At 34.5% G+C, this 15,000-nt stretch overlaps 2 protein-coding genes across 2 annotated transcripts in view; both read right to left on the reverse strand.

Moving 5' to 3' along the window:
- The window catches only part of LOC147470398 (uncharacterized), a 62,989-nt gene extending 61,144 nt beyond the window's left edge, over window positions 1–1,845 (reverse strand). The window contains exon 1 of the mRNA XM_086544305.1: window positions 1,541–1,845. Within this exon, the coding sequence (XP_086400431.1) occupies window positions 1,541–1,543 (3 nt within the window). The 5' untranslated portion in view covers window positions 1,544–1,845. The remainder of the gene's footprint in view (window positions 1–1,540) is intronic.
- Window positions 1,846–4,456: 2,611 nt separating this feature from the next.
- The window catches only part of LOC122261140 (uncharacterized), an 11,046-nt gene continuing 502 nt past the window's right edge, over window positions 4,457–15,000 (reverse strand). The window contains exons 2-13 of the mRNA XM_043028665.2: window positions 13,761–13,956; window positions 12,834–12,941; window positions 12,115–12,251; window positions 11,674–11,835; window positions 11,320–11,519; window positions 8,878–8,999; window positions 8,173–8,657; window positions 7,762–7,905; window positions 7,475–7,635; window positions 7,051–7,107; window positions 6,020–6,273; window positions 4,457–5,804 (exon numbers count right to left, since the gene is read on the reverse strand). Of these exons, the coding sequence (XP_042884599.1) occupies window positions 5,151–5,804; window positions 6,020–6,273; window positions 7,051–7,107; window positions 7,475–7,635; window positions 7,762–7,905; window positions 8,173–8,657; window positions 8,878–8,999; window positions 11,320–11,519; window positions 11,674–11,835; window positions 12,115–12,251; window positions 12,834–12,941; window positions 13,761–13,956 (2,680 nt within the window). The 3' untranslated portion in view covers window positions 4,457–5,150. The remainder of the gene's footprint in view (window positions 5,805–6,019; window positions 6,274–7,050; window positions 7,108–7,474; window positions 7,636–7,761; window positions 7,906–8,172; window positions 8,658–8,877; window positions 9,000–11,319; window positions 11,520–11,673; window positions 11,836–12,114; window positions 12,252–12,833; window positions 12,942–13,760; window positions 13,957–15,000) is intronic.

Below are 15,000 nucleotides of genomic sequence, written 5' to 3' on the forward strand. Positions count from 1 at the left end.
TTTTCTTTCTCTCTCTCTCACTTTCTCTTTGTTTTTTCTCTTTTTCTCTTTTACTCCTCTCTCTCTTTCATTCTTTTTATCTCTTATTTTCTTTCTTTCTCTTTCTCTCTTTTTGCTTTCTCTCTTTCTTTCTTTTTTTCTTTCTCTTTCTCTCCCTTTTTTTGGTTTTTGTTTTTGTTTTTGTTTTTGTTTTTGTTTTTGTTTACATTACACGTTGTAGATATTGCCGTAAGATAGCGCATATTAAAGAAAACGTTCGTTTTTTAGGTTAACTAAATTAAACATGGGGCATTCTTATGAGCTATACGCAGTACATATAAAATTATAGGCATCCTTATTCTGTTATAATCTTTCATCATTATAACACTTCTTTCTCTTTTTCCTTCTGTCTTTCTCTTTCTTTCTTTCTTTATCTCTCTTTCCCTTTCTCTCTCTCACTTTTTCTTTCTCTTTCTCTTTTTTTCCCTCTTTCTCTGTCTCATTCTTTCTTTTTTTCCCCATTCTTTCTTTTCCCCCATTCTTTCTCTTTCTCCCCCATTCTTTCTCTTTCTCCCCCATTCTTTCTCTTTCTCTCACTTTTTCTCTCTTTTTTCTTTCTTTCTCTTTCGCTTATTCTTTCTTTCGTTCTTTCTCTTTCTTTCTTAACTTCTCTTTAAAACTATTTATTTCTCTTTCTCTCTTTCTTTCTTTCTTTCTTTCCCCATCTCTTTCTCTCTGTTTATCTCTTTTTTTTTCTCTTTCTCTCTTTCTTTCTCTCTGTCTTTTTCTTTATCTCTTTCTTTTTCTTTGTTTCTTTCTTTCTCTCTGTCTTTTTCTTTATCTCTTTCTTTTTCTTTGTTTCTTTCTTTCTTTCTCTTTCTCTATCTTTCTCTTTCTTTCACTTTCTTTGTCTCTATCTTTCTCTTTCTTTCACTTTCTTTGTCTCTATCTTTCTCTTTCTCTCTCGCTTTCATTCTCTTTATCTGTCTTTCTTTCTTTCTTTCTCTTTCTTTCTTATTCTTTCTCTCTCTTCCTCTTTCTTTCTCTCTTTTTTGCTTTCTCTCATTCTCTTATTTTCTCTCTTTCTCTTTCTCTTTTTCTCTCTTTTTTATACTATTTTTTCTTTCTCTTTCTTTCTTTCTCTCTTACTCTCTCGTTCTTCTTCTTTCTTTATTTCTCTTTCTCTCTCTTTCTCTTTCTTCCTTTATTTCTCTCTGTCTCTCTCTCATTCTCCCTCCCTCCCTCCCTCCCTCCCTCCCTCCCTCCCTCTCTGCCTCTCTCCCTCTCTGCCTCTCTCCCTCTCCGTCTCCCTCTCTCCCTCTCCGTCTCCCTCTCTCCCTCTCCGTCTCCCTCTCTTACTCTCTTTCTCTCTATCTTTCTCTCTATCTCTCTCTCTTTGTCTCTCTCTCTCGCTCGCTCGTTCTCTCTTTCTCTTTCGCTCTTTCTCTCTCTTTCTCTTTTTCACTCTCTTTCTCTTTTTCTCTCTCTCTCTTTTTTTTCTCTCGCAAGTAGAAAATGGGAAAATCATAGTAAATCCCAGATTTTGGGATTAATTACTTACCATTGGCCGTTGTGGATTTCGCGCGAGATAAGCCACAAGGATAGCTCCCAACAAGTTAGCGTACACAACCTAAAACGAAAAATAATCGAAATTAAAATGAATGGCCAAAACTGAAACAAGATTATATCATTAGTCATCTAACTGGCCATAGGTTATACATGATAAGGAGCGGCTCCACTTGGGGGAAAAAAAAAAACACAATATAAAACTCACTTGAGATTCATCCATAGTTGGATGAGTGGTTCGAAATATCAGCGGAAAAGTATGGTGTTTCGAACGGGTAAGTCTCAAAGGAAAGGCTTGATTAAAGGGATCCCGAATATATGCATATTTCTTATAAATTTTATGATAATATTTTAAAACTTTTTTTTTAATTTCTGATTCAATATTATTTATTTCATTCCGTGGTGCATATAAACTATAAAGAAAGTTGTAAAGAGATGTTTGATGGAATGGTGATAAATTATCTATTAATCTAGTCTCTTAATTGAAAGTATTGATAAATTATTAAAGGGATCCCCAGTATATCAATATTTCTTATAAAATTTATAGTAATATTTTAAAACTCGGTAAGAAAAAACAGATTCAATATTATCTATTTAATTCCGTGGTGCATATAAACTATAAAGAAAGTTGTAAAGAGATGTTTGATATTAATATTGACATTGACAAATAGAATCAAATGGAAGGAAGACTAATTTTGTAATAAAACCTAACATATAATTCAAAAAAATAGAAATAAGATAAAAGCATATTCATATTAACAGGTTAAACATGATAAAAGACTGAACAAATGCATGGAATTTAAAGAGGAACTTTGATGACGAGTTGATTATAAATAAAAAAAATATGTATGTGTGTATGTATGTATGTATGTGTATATATATATATGTATGTATATATATATATATATATACATATATATATATATATGTGTGTGTGTATATATATAATATATATATATATATATATATATATATATATATATAATCAAGTAAATCGAAGAAAAGATTTAATCCACAGGGTAATTGAGATGTGTAGACCATATAAACCTAAAAATAAAAATATCAAATATGACGAAATATGTAGATCCTATCATACTTTCAGACAGCTATACATACAATAGGAAATTACAAACCAAGAAACATAGGAGATACAAAATCAATAAATTTACTGACAAGAAACACACAAACAATGAAGATTCAATGGATTCTATCACATAAAACATAAGAGGAAATGAAATAGCAGAAAAAGCACATGAAATTAAAGATCCCATATTCATGAGCCAAAACACACACAAAAAAAAAGTAAAAACTGAAAAACATTTCGAAAGAGAATTTTAGACACTAAAGCTTACTACATCAAAGAAAACTAACTACGTTCATGGTTGACAAAAAAAATCATGCATCTAACAAGAATAATCACAAAACATACAAAATTCAGGCTTGTACCAAAATTAAGACTAGAAGCAGATTTAATATGTAGGTGGTGTAACAACCAAGAAGACACATGACACTACAAATCCAACTAATACAGTCCCTACCAAAAGTGAAAATCCACAACCCTTGGATAATAAAGAAATTCTTTATCTTGAGTCATAGAAAAATGTTCCCACAAAGTGTAAAGTTGATTTAGAGTCTTCAAGGATTACTGATTCTTATTTTGTTGTATTGTATGTTCATGAAGTTTGATATGTTGTTGGTAGGATCATGCTATGGGGGAATAGGTCAAATGTCTGTGAGTGTTTAATTATAGGTTAATTTTTGTTCCATTACAAGTTTTTAAGACCCTATGAACAAAAGATTTGTCTTTGGTTGAATTGTAATTATTAATGTATTGATCATTTGTTTAATTGGGGTATTAATTGTTTTTCCATTACTTTCAACTATTGTACACATTCAACAACTCTTTATTCTTTATCTTATTTGTAAATATTGTTATAGCTTGTAATGCTATTATTGGCATAGACTTAGTTTCCCCTTATTCCTTTCAAATTCTGCGTGTGAATCTATTTCTGAAGATATAAAAGAGGATGTCTTTTCAATAAGGAGATTAAAGTTTGAGAGGGAAAATATGTTTTCATGTTATTGATGATCATTTGTAATTGGGAAACTTGTTTTTCCAATATTTTCAACAATTGTGTACATTAAAAAACTCTTTTATTGGTAAAAATTTTATGGCTGACAATATTGTTGGCGTAGACTTGAAACATCCTGTAGCAATCCTCAGGGCCTCATTTTGTGTCGTTTCTAGTTCTTTTAATTCTGTTAGTAGCTGCTTCATATACTGTTGTCATAATCTATTTTTGGTTTACTGTATATTGTGTAAAATTTTAACGGTTTCACTGTTGGCTCCCCAAGTAGTATGTCATATTTTTTTCATTTTTGTTATTGGTTTAGTTTTTGTTTTTTATATGATTTTGCCAGTTCAATCTAGGAGTATCAAATTTCATACCCAGTATTTTGTGGCTTGTGGTGAAGACAACTGCTTTATTATCAACCATGTCTATTTCAGGTATTATTCAGATTTCACTTGTTATAGTACTTGAGAAAAGATAACCATGCAAATTTTGGATTAATGTATAGTTTGCTAATGGGAAATGTCTAGTAGATGCTTACCTTTGTCTTGTAATTTTAAGATGCTTAAGATAACAAAATCAATATAAACTCAAATTTACTCCAAGGTTACTTAAAAGATTTAGTGTTGAGTGGATGTAGTTTGTAACACTGGGAGTTAGGATATGTTTTTGCAGTATTATTCATGATTCTTAACCTTAACTGGACTGTTTTTTGACATTTATCTTGATTTTTCCCTTTGTGTCCCCTTATTCCTTTCGGATTCTGCTTGTGAATCTATTTCTGAAGATATAAAAGAGGATGTCTTCTTAATAAGGAGATTAAAGCTTGAGACAGAACATATGTTTTCAAAATATTTATCTATAATTATTGTTTTCAGTGAGATCAACACTGTATCAGAATTACATTTATCTTAGTAAATTTGATGAAAAAAATATTCTTATTTTCAATGAACAATTGAAAGTACATAACTTACTGAAAACACAATCATTTTAGATATTAATATACTGAAAATATTATTGACTTTCTAAATAGACTTCAACATCAGGTACAAATCTTTAAACTTGACACCTTAAAATAAAGTTTGGCAGGTTGTTAATATGTAATATTTTGAGGAGGACTGATCTAATTGAAAAAAAGGAAATAAATTATCAAATGAAAACAAATGGACACAATTCTGTCAGAAATTTTACAAGGCACCAAAACAGTCTGATCAACAGGCTGTATCATGAGAATTCCTTACCTATAAATATTTGCTGTATTTTAAAAAATGCAGATAATTTGACCTTTTGAAATTCTGTTTTGATATTCATTTTGTAATTTGTTTTCAATTTTTTTAAAACTGCCTCTTATTTCACCTTTACCGATATACATGGTGAAGAGATACTTATTGTCAATAAAAACAGCCCACTCTAGAAATACTGTATACCAAAAATATACATTTCATAAGAAAGCAAACACTAAACAACATTAACAGATAAAATTATCACATTTCTCACACATTTACTAGATACACTGCAACTGCTATGATTCCCTCAGGATCCTTTCACTTCCAGCAAGCCCTTCTTCAGATTTTCAGAAGCCTGTCCAATTTCACATAGCACTTTGATACTCCTGCTGTCTTTTAGGTCTTTCTCCCGCTTGTACTCCATCTTCTTTGCTAACCTCTCCTTCATGTACTGAAAATACTCATCCATTACATCTAACCGCCGCTCCCCTCGCTCAATTTGGTATTCAAGGAAAACTGTTGATGGGTCAGAGGCCCTGCCATTGACTTTTTCTACCCTGGGTGTCGAGGTCTGCAACACAACATTTTTTTCACCATGCAGCTGGGCACTGGATGACCTTGAAGGGAGAGTGAGTGCTGTGCTTGCCAGAGACTGTACTATGTGGATGACTGGTGGTTCACCATCTCCTTCACTTTTGATGGGGATGCTCGAACGGAACAAAGTGGTATTTCTTGTTGCCTCCATCTTCTCCGGAGAGAGTGATTTGGTGGTAGAAGAAGCTGGTTTCAAAGTGGCTGATGCCTTTAGCGTGGAGACTGGTTTTGCCAGAGCTGTGTTGTCAACTTGGCTGGTAGGCTGGGGTGACACAGGACCTTTAGCACCACTGCTGTTGCCACTTTGAAGTTCTCCATAATCTGACGGTGCAGTGAGTACTGTTGTTCCTAAAAGGTCATCCAAAAGCTGGAAAAGGAGTGCAGTTTTCAGTACAATTTGACATACTAATATAAATATAAAACTAATGTAATGCAATAAAGTATATTTAGACCATGGAAATACAAATAACAGTTTTTTAACCCGTTAACAACAGGTGACTATATATCACATCTAGTGTTTTTTGGGCCACATGCCGGGGACCCATTATTTTGTCCAGCCTGGCGCACCGGGTGACTCCATACCTGGAAATAATCCCACATTATTTTGACTTTCGGATCTTCACTGTTCTTCTCCTTTATTCTCCGGTATGTTGTAATCAGATTATTCCACTTCCTCCTTATCTTCTCAATGGTGAAGGAAAAGCCCCTAAAGCACAATTCCTCCTGCACCTCCCTATACACTGTAGCACGTGAGTGTACCAGGAGGAACCTCTGGAACCTTTGGCGAATGAATTCAATCAATAGAAGTGTGGCGGTGTGGTTGAAGTCAACCTCATCTGCAAATGACCAGTTGTTGGGAAACAATTATTATAAAAAATTTAATTAGATTTTTGTTAAGAATAATAACAATAATTAACCTACTGCAAAAGAGACTGTTTCAGCTCCAAATGGTCTAAATGCCAGGTAATTTCAAACAGGTAAGCTTGATGTTTCAGGCAATTCACCCACTCTGGGCGCAGCCAAGCTTTACACGCCCAATCAGCTAGATTCAGTTAATACTTGAAAAAATGTCAATTATAATTCTGAAATTGGTGAGAACAGCAATTATCTGTCAGACGATGCTAACTACTGACCATAAACAAATGCCTCTTATGCTCAATCTAATCATGTTGAAGTCATATACAATAAACAATTTCTTATTAATTTTTGATCATATAGATAATTTTCCTAAAATGTGACAGATTTCATGCTACAGTCTCTCTCACCTTGCTGGCAAATACTGAAAAAAGGTGTAAATATAATGTTTTTATAAAACAAGATGTGTGATTAACATTATCATGGTTACATTTTCAGGAATACATCTTGCAAAATATATACCTAATGTAACTATAAAGATGCCATTATTGTAATGCCAATAATAAAACTTGTCTAATGGGAAATTATTCATTCTCATTCATACTTTTCAGCGTATGTGATTACTTAGTTTCATGCTTTTATTCCTTCCGTATATTTTCACTAACCAAATGACAAGTGATACAGAGAAGACTCATAAGTTTGTTTGTGATTGAGGGTGTCAACATAAGAGGACAGAGTATGGGTCATGAGTAAACTACCTTGATTTTTGTTGTCACTCCCAGCTACACTGGGCTTAGATGTGGAGTATTCATGATCTGCAAAAAGCAAAGAACAAAATATGGCAATTGTACTTCTCTGGCAGTTGTGCACACTGGACAAAACATAGTAAATTATTCTTAAACTTAAAAATCTAAATCAGAATGATTTCAACTGAAACAATGAATTAGGGTTGACCTAATAAAATGCATTTTCCCATCCTGTGCATATGAAGTCCTAAACTTGCCATCTTCAAGGGCTTAAACTACTGATATGCACCAGGGGTATGTGAGATAGAGTTCATTGAAAAGCCTAAAATGATATAAATTTCCTGTTTCAGCCAAATATCTTTTAACACCTTCCAGTACAGCTACTTTAATATTCCTAATCCATCTTATCATTAATCAAATATGAAGAACTACTAACCATTCTGAGAGGATTTAGCAACAATCTGAAACACAGATGAAGACTCTTTGCCAACCAAGTTCTCACACTGATCCTGGGGCAGAGGATTGACTAAGTCTTTCCTGGATGTGATGCAGTACTGGTTCTCTAAGTCCTTAAGAATGTGTCTCATGGCACTGGCTCTGAAATTCAAGTTAAATATTCTAATATTTAGAAAATAAAAGACTTATCTTATTTATCATTTTTTCTTTGGGGGGGGGAGATTGCTTGCCTTATTAAAAAATATAGCTAAAGGAATCATATCTTACCGAACTGCCTGCTGCATCCAGAAAGCCTGAAGTTGTGAAATAACTTCCCTCAGAGCATTGTTGTCCAAGTGCCAGCCCTCTTCCTCGTACACTGTTTTGAAAAGGATCAGTGGCACTTCACTTGCTATCAAGTGCGTTTTTTTTCTGGAAGGAAAACAATCTGTAAATCTTCATCCAGTTCTATTTAGCCAATACTTTCTATTTTTCTAGATAATGTTACTATCTGATAATGATTAATTTCTTCTCAATAGAATTATATACTCATATCAGTTTCATATCTAAAGTTTTCTAGCTCTAAATGCAAGCATAAATTTCTGAATACTACATGTTTTCATGTGTCTATGTGTTTGTGTATATGTATTAGTATGTGTGTGCATGTGCATGTGCATGTGCATTTCTGGTCATTCCTACCTAGGTTGTTTGCTGACATCCAGCATTGCCATGACAGAATCAGTCTCTGCTTTCCTCATTCCCACACTAAAGAGAACTGCCATTATCTTTCTCACTTCCTCACACAGAAAATCATGTCCTTTGAGGGTTGCCACACACATGTCATAGCCATCCTCAGTGTGACTCCCACCCCTTTCATCTTTGTCATTTATTCTCTTTAGTGTCGGTTCTGGAGCATTATCAAGATGTTTCCCTCTTCTTTGGTCTCCCCGGGCTGGCTTGTGAATCACATTCTCCTTGGATCTACTGCCTTTTTCATTGGGGTCACTGGCACAGTGGCAATCTGATGAGTCACAGTAGAGAGCCTTCAGGTCACAACAAGTTGGCAATACATTGGCACAGATTACATTTCTGTAGATGTTCCCAAGATCCTTGATTGCTTCCTTACTGAAGAAGTTTCGGTAGTCATTTCGCCCTATGAGGTGCTGCGCAGCTTCATTCATGAGCTGTATGCAGGAAAAAGGGTATTTGTGAAATATGAAAAAAAAAAAGAAAAAAAAAAAAAAAGAAAAAAAAGTTTCTCTATAGAATTATCATTAATACAGCCTTTACTACCGACAAAATGGAAAAGTAATAAGAGGGCATGAAGGAGAAAGAGAATGAAAACGAAAGGAAAACGATTTTGGGACCATATCAACCACATTTTCAAATAAACATTCAACTTACCTCAATATTCAAGCTTCCTCTCGGGAAAAAGTACTTGAAGGTTTTTAGGGGGCTCTTAAATTTGGGTGAATACCCAACTTGAACTGGACACCAAGCAAGTAACCGAATCTCCATGGGTAATGCTGCAAAAGTTTACATCATTTATTTAAATTCGTAAGTATGTCTTACTTTTTTCCCATGATATAATAATTAAAGCCATAAATAATAATCTTACATTGATCTCCTTCCTCAAGGGAAGAAAAATTGTGATAGGCATATGTATTTTTTTGTGAAAAGATAGTGCAATAGTTAGGTCTGAATTTAATGATAATCTAACCTATATCGTATTTAAGACTATGCCCATTAATGCTAGGATGCATGTATGCACATATGCATGCATGCATGTATACATGCACTGTCCACTTTTTTTTTCTTCTTTCCTTTTTTAACAAACAAATGGTTTTTAGTCTCCAAGGAGTTAATTAGTAGGCCTATCTGACCACACCTGTTTACTTTATTTTCATTTTTGTTTTCATTTATATTATTATTATTATTGCTAATAATATTGTAATAATAATGATGATGATATTAATAACATAGGTAATGATAATAATAGTCATATAAATAAAAGCCTTCCTGAGAATTTAAGGTACAGGTTAGCCCGTTGCCAACGGGGGGATAGATTTGCTTACTCAGGCTCCAATATGGGTTTTATTTCTGGGCGAGGCAGCTTCACGCAACATACCTTGATTTTTCCCATTACCTTTCATTCACTCATTGTTTTTTTGTATTTGTGTGCTGTCACAAACAAACACAAAACTTATAATCATCCAAAATGAAGATAGCATCAAGAGGTAGGGAAGAGGAAGGAAACTTGTGCTTTTGACAGTGAGTGCCACAATAAAGGGTATCCCTATTGGCACAGAGGCACATTGTAGGTATTGGGCATGGTTTGATTCACCGTCCTCCTCTCGTTCTGCCTGCACATCTTTCATCTGCGGTACTTTATAGCAAGAAGTCAGCAACTTGCTATGTGCCTTCGCTCTATAGAGATAGTGCTTGCTAGAGACCGTAGATGGGTGCCATTCAAGGCTCTCTCCTGCTGGTGCTAGAAGAAAGTGGTACCATCTAGGTTTTGGATGTGAAACCCATTTTGTTTAACCCATTCACACCAGGGCTATTCCAGGTCTAAATGGTCTGAATGCTGGGGTATTCGAACACATAAGCCTAACGTCTCAAGATTCTCAGGCACACTAACCACAAGCAAATGCTGTACGCCCGCTCACCTAGCAAGCTGGCCTTGACCAAATATCTTGTTACTGGCGTCTGACCCAAAAACCACTGAACATGATAGCAAGTCAACCAGTGTGAATGGGTTAATATTACAATAGTTATAATAATTATGACTGCAACAGTCAATATCACTCACTCATTACTCATAGCACAATAAAATAACATAGTGATCCAAAATCCCCGAACGTCATGACACCCATCGTCAGGAAAGAGCTCCTGCGTCATGTATGATGAAAAAACACGTCACCTGTCGTTAACGGGTTAACTAAGTGAGGTCATGTAGGTCTTTTTATTGACTCCTTTGTGACTGTGCTTGTGAAACCATGTATGTCTGAAAAACAAAATAATTGCATAAAATAAAACCAGGTTGACGGTACATGTCAATGGGTTACAGATTTAAAGGATTAGCTTCAAAATTTTAAGCTATATTATCTAAAATCAACTTTTATGACTAATACTCAATAATGAAGAAAATCTGTTTTAACCCAATAATGCTGGGGCAGTTTTGGCTCTACTCAGTTTTAACGGCAGGCCTAATTCTTTAGGCTATTCATCTGCTCTGGCCACAGCCAACCACTGAGTGCACAATCAACTGGCATGCCGCCCATAAAAAAAAACATATGATATCATTTCATCCATCATTAACGGGTCAACTACTTCCTCAGAAGTAAGAGTATACATTATAAAACACTCTTACTGATACAAAATGAACAATACTTTTCATCTTACAAGACTTCTCTAACTACATAGGTCTGAATCTTTATCAAGTAAGTTAATAGAATATAACAGTTTAACATATTTAAGTATATGCTACATCTTATGAAGTATCAATGAAATGGAATGACTATTCAAAAATAGAGGAACATCACAAAAAAAAAAATCTAGAATCACCCAGCATGCGATGTCACCATTAGGTTGTAAACTGATTAGCACATGACATAACATCAATCTAGGAGGCATAACAAAATTAGATGTTTTTACAATTCTATGCATGATAAAATAATATTTGCATAAGAATCATACGTTTTTTTTTTGTTTTTTTTTCTTCTTTCTTTTCAGGAGATGTAGACTGAAGAAGAAAACTAAATACATTATCAATCGAGAAAACTAAAAGTAACAAGAATAGCACCTGACTAAAGTGCAGTTATGCATGGAATGCATAGAACTCACCTTCATTCACTACTTTTGTGTAATCAATCTCCTGTACACCATTCTCATCTGCACACAGGGGCAATGTAGGGCTCTCCTCTACCGCTGACCCTGCCTTTTTGTCTGCAGGAATGACTCCCAGGCCAGATGTGAGATTACTCCGTACTATGATAGCTATTACTTGGTCAAAGGGGTTGAAGCCTTCGCTGTTGCTACTGCACCTGAAATATTAATGGAGGTATTTCACTATGAGCCTATAATTGAAAAATGGTTATAATTTTTTTTGTAGAATTATATATGATTCATATTGATTTCATCATTTCTGGAACCTTGAAGCTTTTTAATATAAAATATTTTAGGCATTCCATTTCTTACCTTTCAAACTTTGAACTAATAAAAGATTCTGTTAAATTTGTTTTCAGAAGTGCCTGCAACAATTTATCCTCAATACTTTGTTGGATTTCTTCCTGTGATGCACAGCTCTGGTAGTCCCACCCAAGATAAGCCACTTTCAGTAGGATCTGCCTCCTTGGATACCTTCGGAAATGAGAAGAAAATATAATAATAATCTTGAATATTGCATCTTTAAAAAAACATTACCTAAGCAACTTAAAAATTTCTTCTCTTATATCTATCTTATCTAACAGGCTGCATGTGACTGTATTGAAATCACAATGTATCTAGAGCAATTTCAACACCTACATATTTTTAACAATTGGTAGAAAATATTCTTTAACATATACATTAACCCTCTCTTCTCCATTCATTGCACTCTTTACAGCATTCTCAAAGTCTAACATGACCAAAACAACAAACCTAAAGACAAAGATGCTTTTATTCTTGCTCTCTGTCTTCCTTGTCTCTGCCACCGTCGAGGGCCGTGGACTCCTCGAAAGAAGTTTTGTCAACTTCTTGTTGTGTTCCTCTAGGAGCTGCAACTTTGCCTCAAGTTCCTGGGTAGCAGTTAGATATTTTCAGTTTTAATTTCCTTCCATGTGAATTTTGAAGAAAAAAAATTAATGAAGATGCAATGTCACTGTAACTACCTTTAGATTTGGCATGCCAAATAAACTTCCTATAAAAAATCACATATCCCATTAACCCATTCACGCCGGGGGCATTCTAGCCTTTTAGGCCTTTCGGCTGGGGCTGTCAAACGCTTAGGCCTAAATCAGTTAAATAACAGACGTCGTTTGCCGTCAGCCGCTGATATGGCCTTGAATGCAGGGTACACAAGTGTACCACCTGTCCAGAGAGGGTTAATACCTATCATAAGTAATTCCCAAAACATTTCAAGTAAAAGGCATACCAGATACCTAAAACTATTTTAATCAATGAAACACTTTTCTGCCTATGCAGTTGCTCATTATTAGGATTTTTTAAATTTTTTCAGATCATGTCAACATGTAAAAACCTAATCTATTGATAATGATTAAAAAATAATAATAAATAAATAAGTAAATAAGTAAACATAATAAAATAAGTAAAATAAAAACATGCAGACCATATCAATATATTAAGGGCAGGAAACACACCTCGCGACTCAACTTGATGCTAGTGTCCTGCTTCTGTTTCTTCCTCGGCCGACCCCTCGGGGCAGGAACCACAGTCTCACTGTCCAGAGGTTCTTCTCTTGGCCTGGCCTGTTGATCCAGAAATATGTTGTGAATAATAATAAAAAAATGACAAAGAGACAATCCACAAGAACAAATAATGATCAAATGAACCAATAAAGTGTTAAAGATAATTAATAATTCAAAGAATTAAATAAGCAGTAATAATTAAAGGTTAAGACTTAATATAACCCCATGAAAAGAAAGAAAGAAAAAAAGAAAAAAAACTTAAATGACAACTAAATACCTATCTTTCTATTCAGAGTATGAAAAGAAAATCAATGACTACAAGGTGGAACTGCTATAAAGTGTACACATAAAAATGAAGGTTTTCATTCCTTTATTCATCTTATTTTTCCCTCTTATCATTATCATTCACATGACTATCTGTTATATCCAGTGGATATTACAATCTCAATGACACAGAGATATTAGAAATGTTGCTATCTTCAAAAGAGATATTAATAGAAATATGAAGCCTTAATTGTCCTGACAACATTTCATAAAACAACACTTAAATCAATCACACCATCATTTTTTCTAATCACTCATAATTCTACATACTACTAATATTACATTTCATTTACAGAGTTATTTATAATATAATGTAACACAATAACAGGTATAACCCACGTACAATATTCCGTGGAATCCAAGAAGCATTTTTTCTACTTTTACTTAGCCTGCTCATACATCATAAATACAATTTAAAATTGGATTATACATTATACAATTTTTCCAAAATATATATACAAACAAGTTACTAATACAAGTAATAATCACACATTACTGCACCTTCTTCCCTCATTTCCAAATCCTATCGCTAAATTACGCATACAACACACATACCTTCTTCCTCGTGGGCGCAGGTACATCGAAAAGTGTTGGCACAGCATTGTCCCTCAGTCTGGTGGTTTGGCCAGTCCTATCAAAGCACGACTCAGCGAAGTGGTCAGAACAAAGGAGTGACCTCTTCGAAGGTGTCCAGTACTCACGGTTGACCTCCCTGACCCACTGCTGTCTCAGCGGACCATCCTTGGGGAAGCTGTGGATGGATTCATTGGGAGTTTAGTGACAGGAGGGGAGAATGGGAAGGGTAAGGAAGGGTTACATAGGATAATCTTTTTATCAAAACCTTTACCTATTTACCAGAGATTCTTGTTACTGTGTGAATTACAGATTGTGATATGCATTTAATTGTATCAAGATTTTTTTTTCCACAAATAATGGTAATTTTGGTGATTATTCTTGGTTATTATTGGTGATGATGGTAGTAATGACAGTGGTAAGGATGGTGGTAATGGCAGTTATGATAGCAAGTAATGGTGATAATGCGTGTGGTGGTGAGAGTGCTGATGGTGATGCAGTAATAATAAACAAAAAGAAAATAGACTATATGAAAAAAAGATACCCAACAGGAGGCATCTTTTTGGCTAAATCATACAAAAAAAAACTAATTTAAAAAATTATATCATAAGAAAGGAAAAGCTCATCAGAACTTGATAAAACTCAGTATTACATTTGATAGAAAAATTACATTTTCTGTATATGACAACCACCCACAAGGTAAACAATACATGGAATTCTAAGACACATCATCTCTATGACATTTCCAACGCAAACTGAAAAAAAGATCTGTCATTAAAAACATCCCCAAAAGAAGCAGAGTCAAGTGATCGCTGTAAACTCAGCCCCATTGGTGCTTCGGAAGAGGCCAACAAATCTCCATCACATATATTCCGGCAAGGAAGGGCTCGGACTGTCTCCTTACTTTACGGCAAATTACCAGGAAGGTTTGCAATAGTACATCTGGCTTCCACTACAGTGTGAGTGGATTCAAACATTCTAACCATTTTGGCTTCATAGCTGATGCCTGATACAGTCTAAGTCCTGATTTGACTCATGACTGGTTGTTCACTACAATATACGATATCTCCATTACCTGCAATTGCAACAAATATGTAACAGGTGAAAGTGTCTTAGAATAAGCTGATTTATCGATTCCATACATCGTATAACCTGTGGGTTTACTTTGATGGTTTCAGTGGAGGATACAAACATGGTCAAATGTTAACGGTTTCCTTTCCTA

This window comes from Penaeus japonicus, unplaced genomic scaffold, assembly GCF_977035675.1.
Source record: "Penaeus japonicus unplaced genomic scaffold, GWHDUDI00000001_assembly GWHDUDI00000015, whole genome shotgun sequence".
NCBI lineage: Eukaryota > Metazoa > Arthropoda > Malacostraca > Decapoda > Penaeidae > Penaeus > Penaeus japonicus.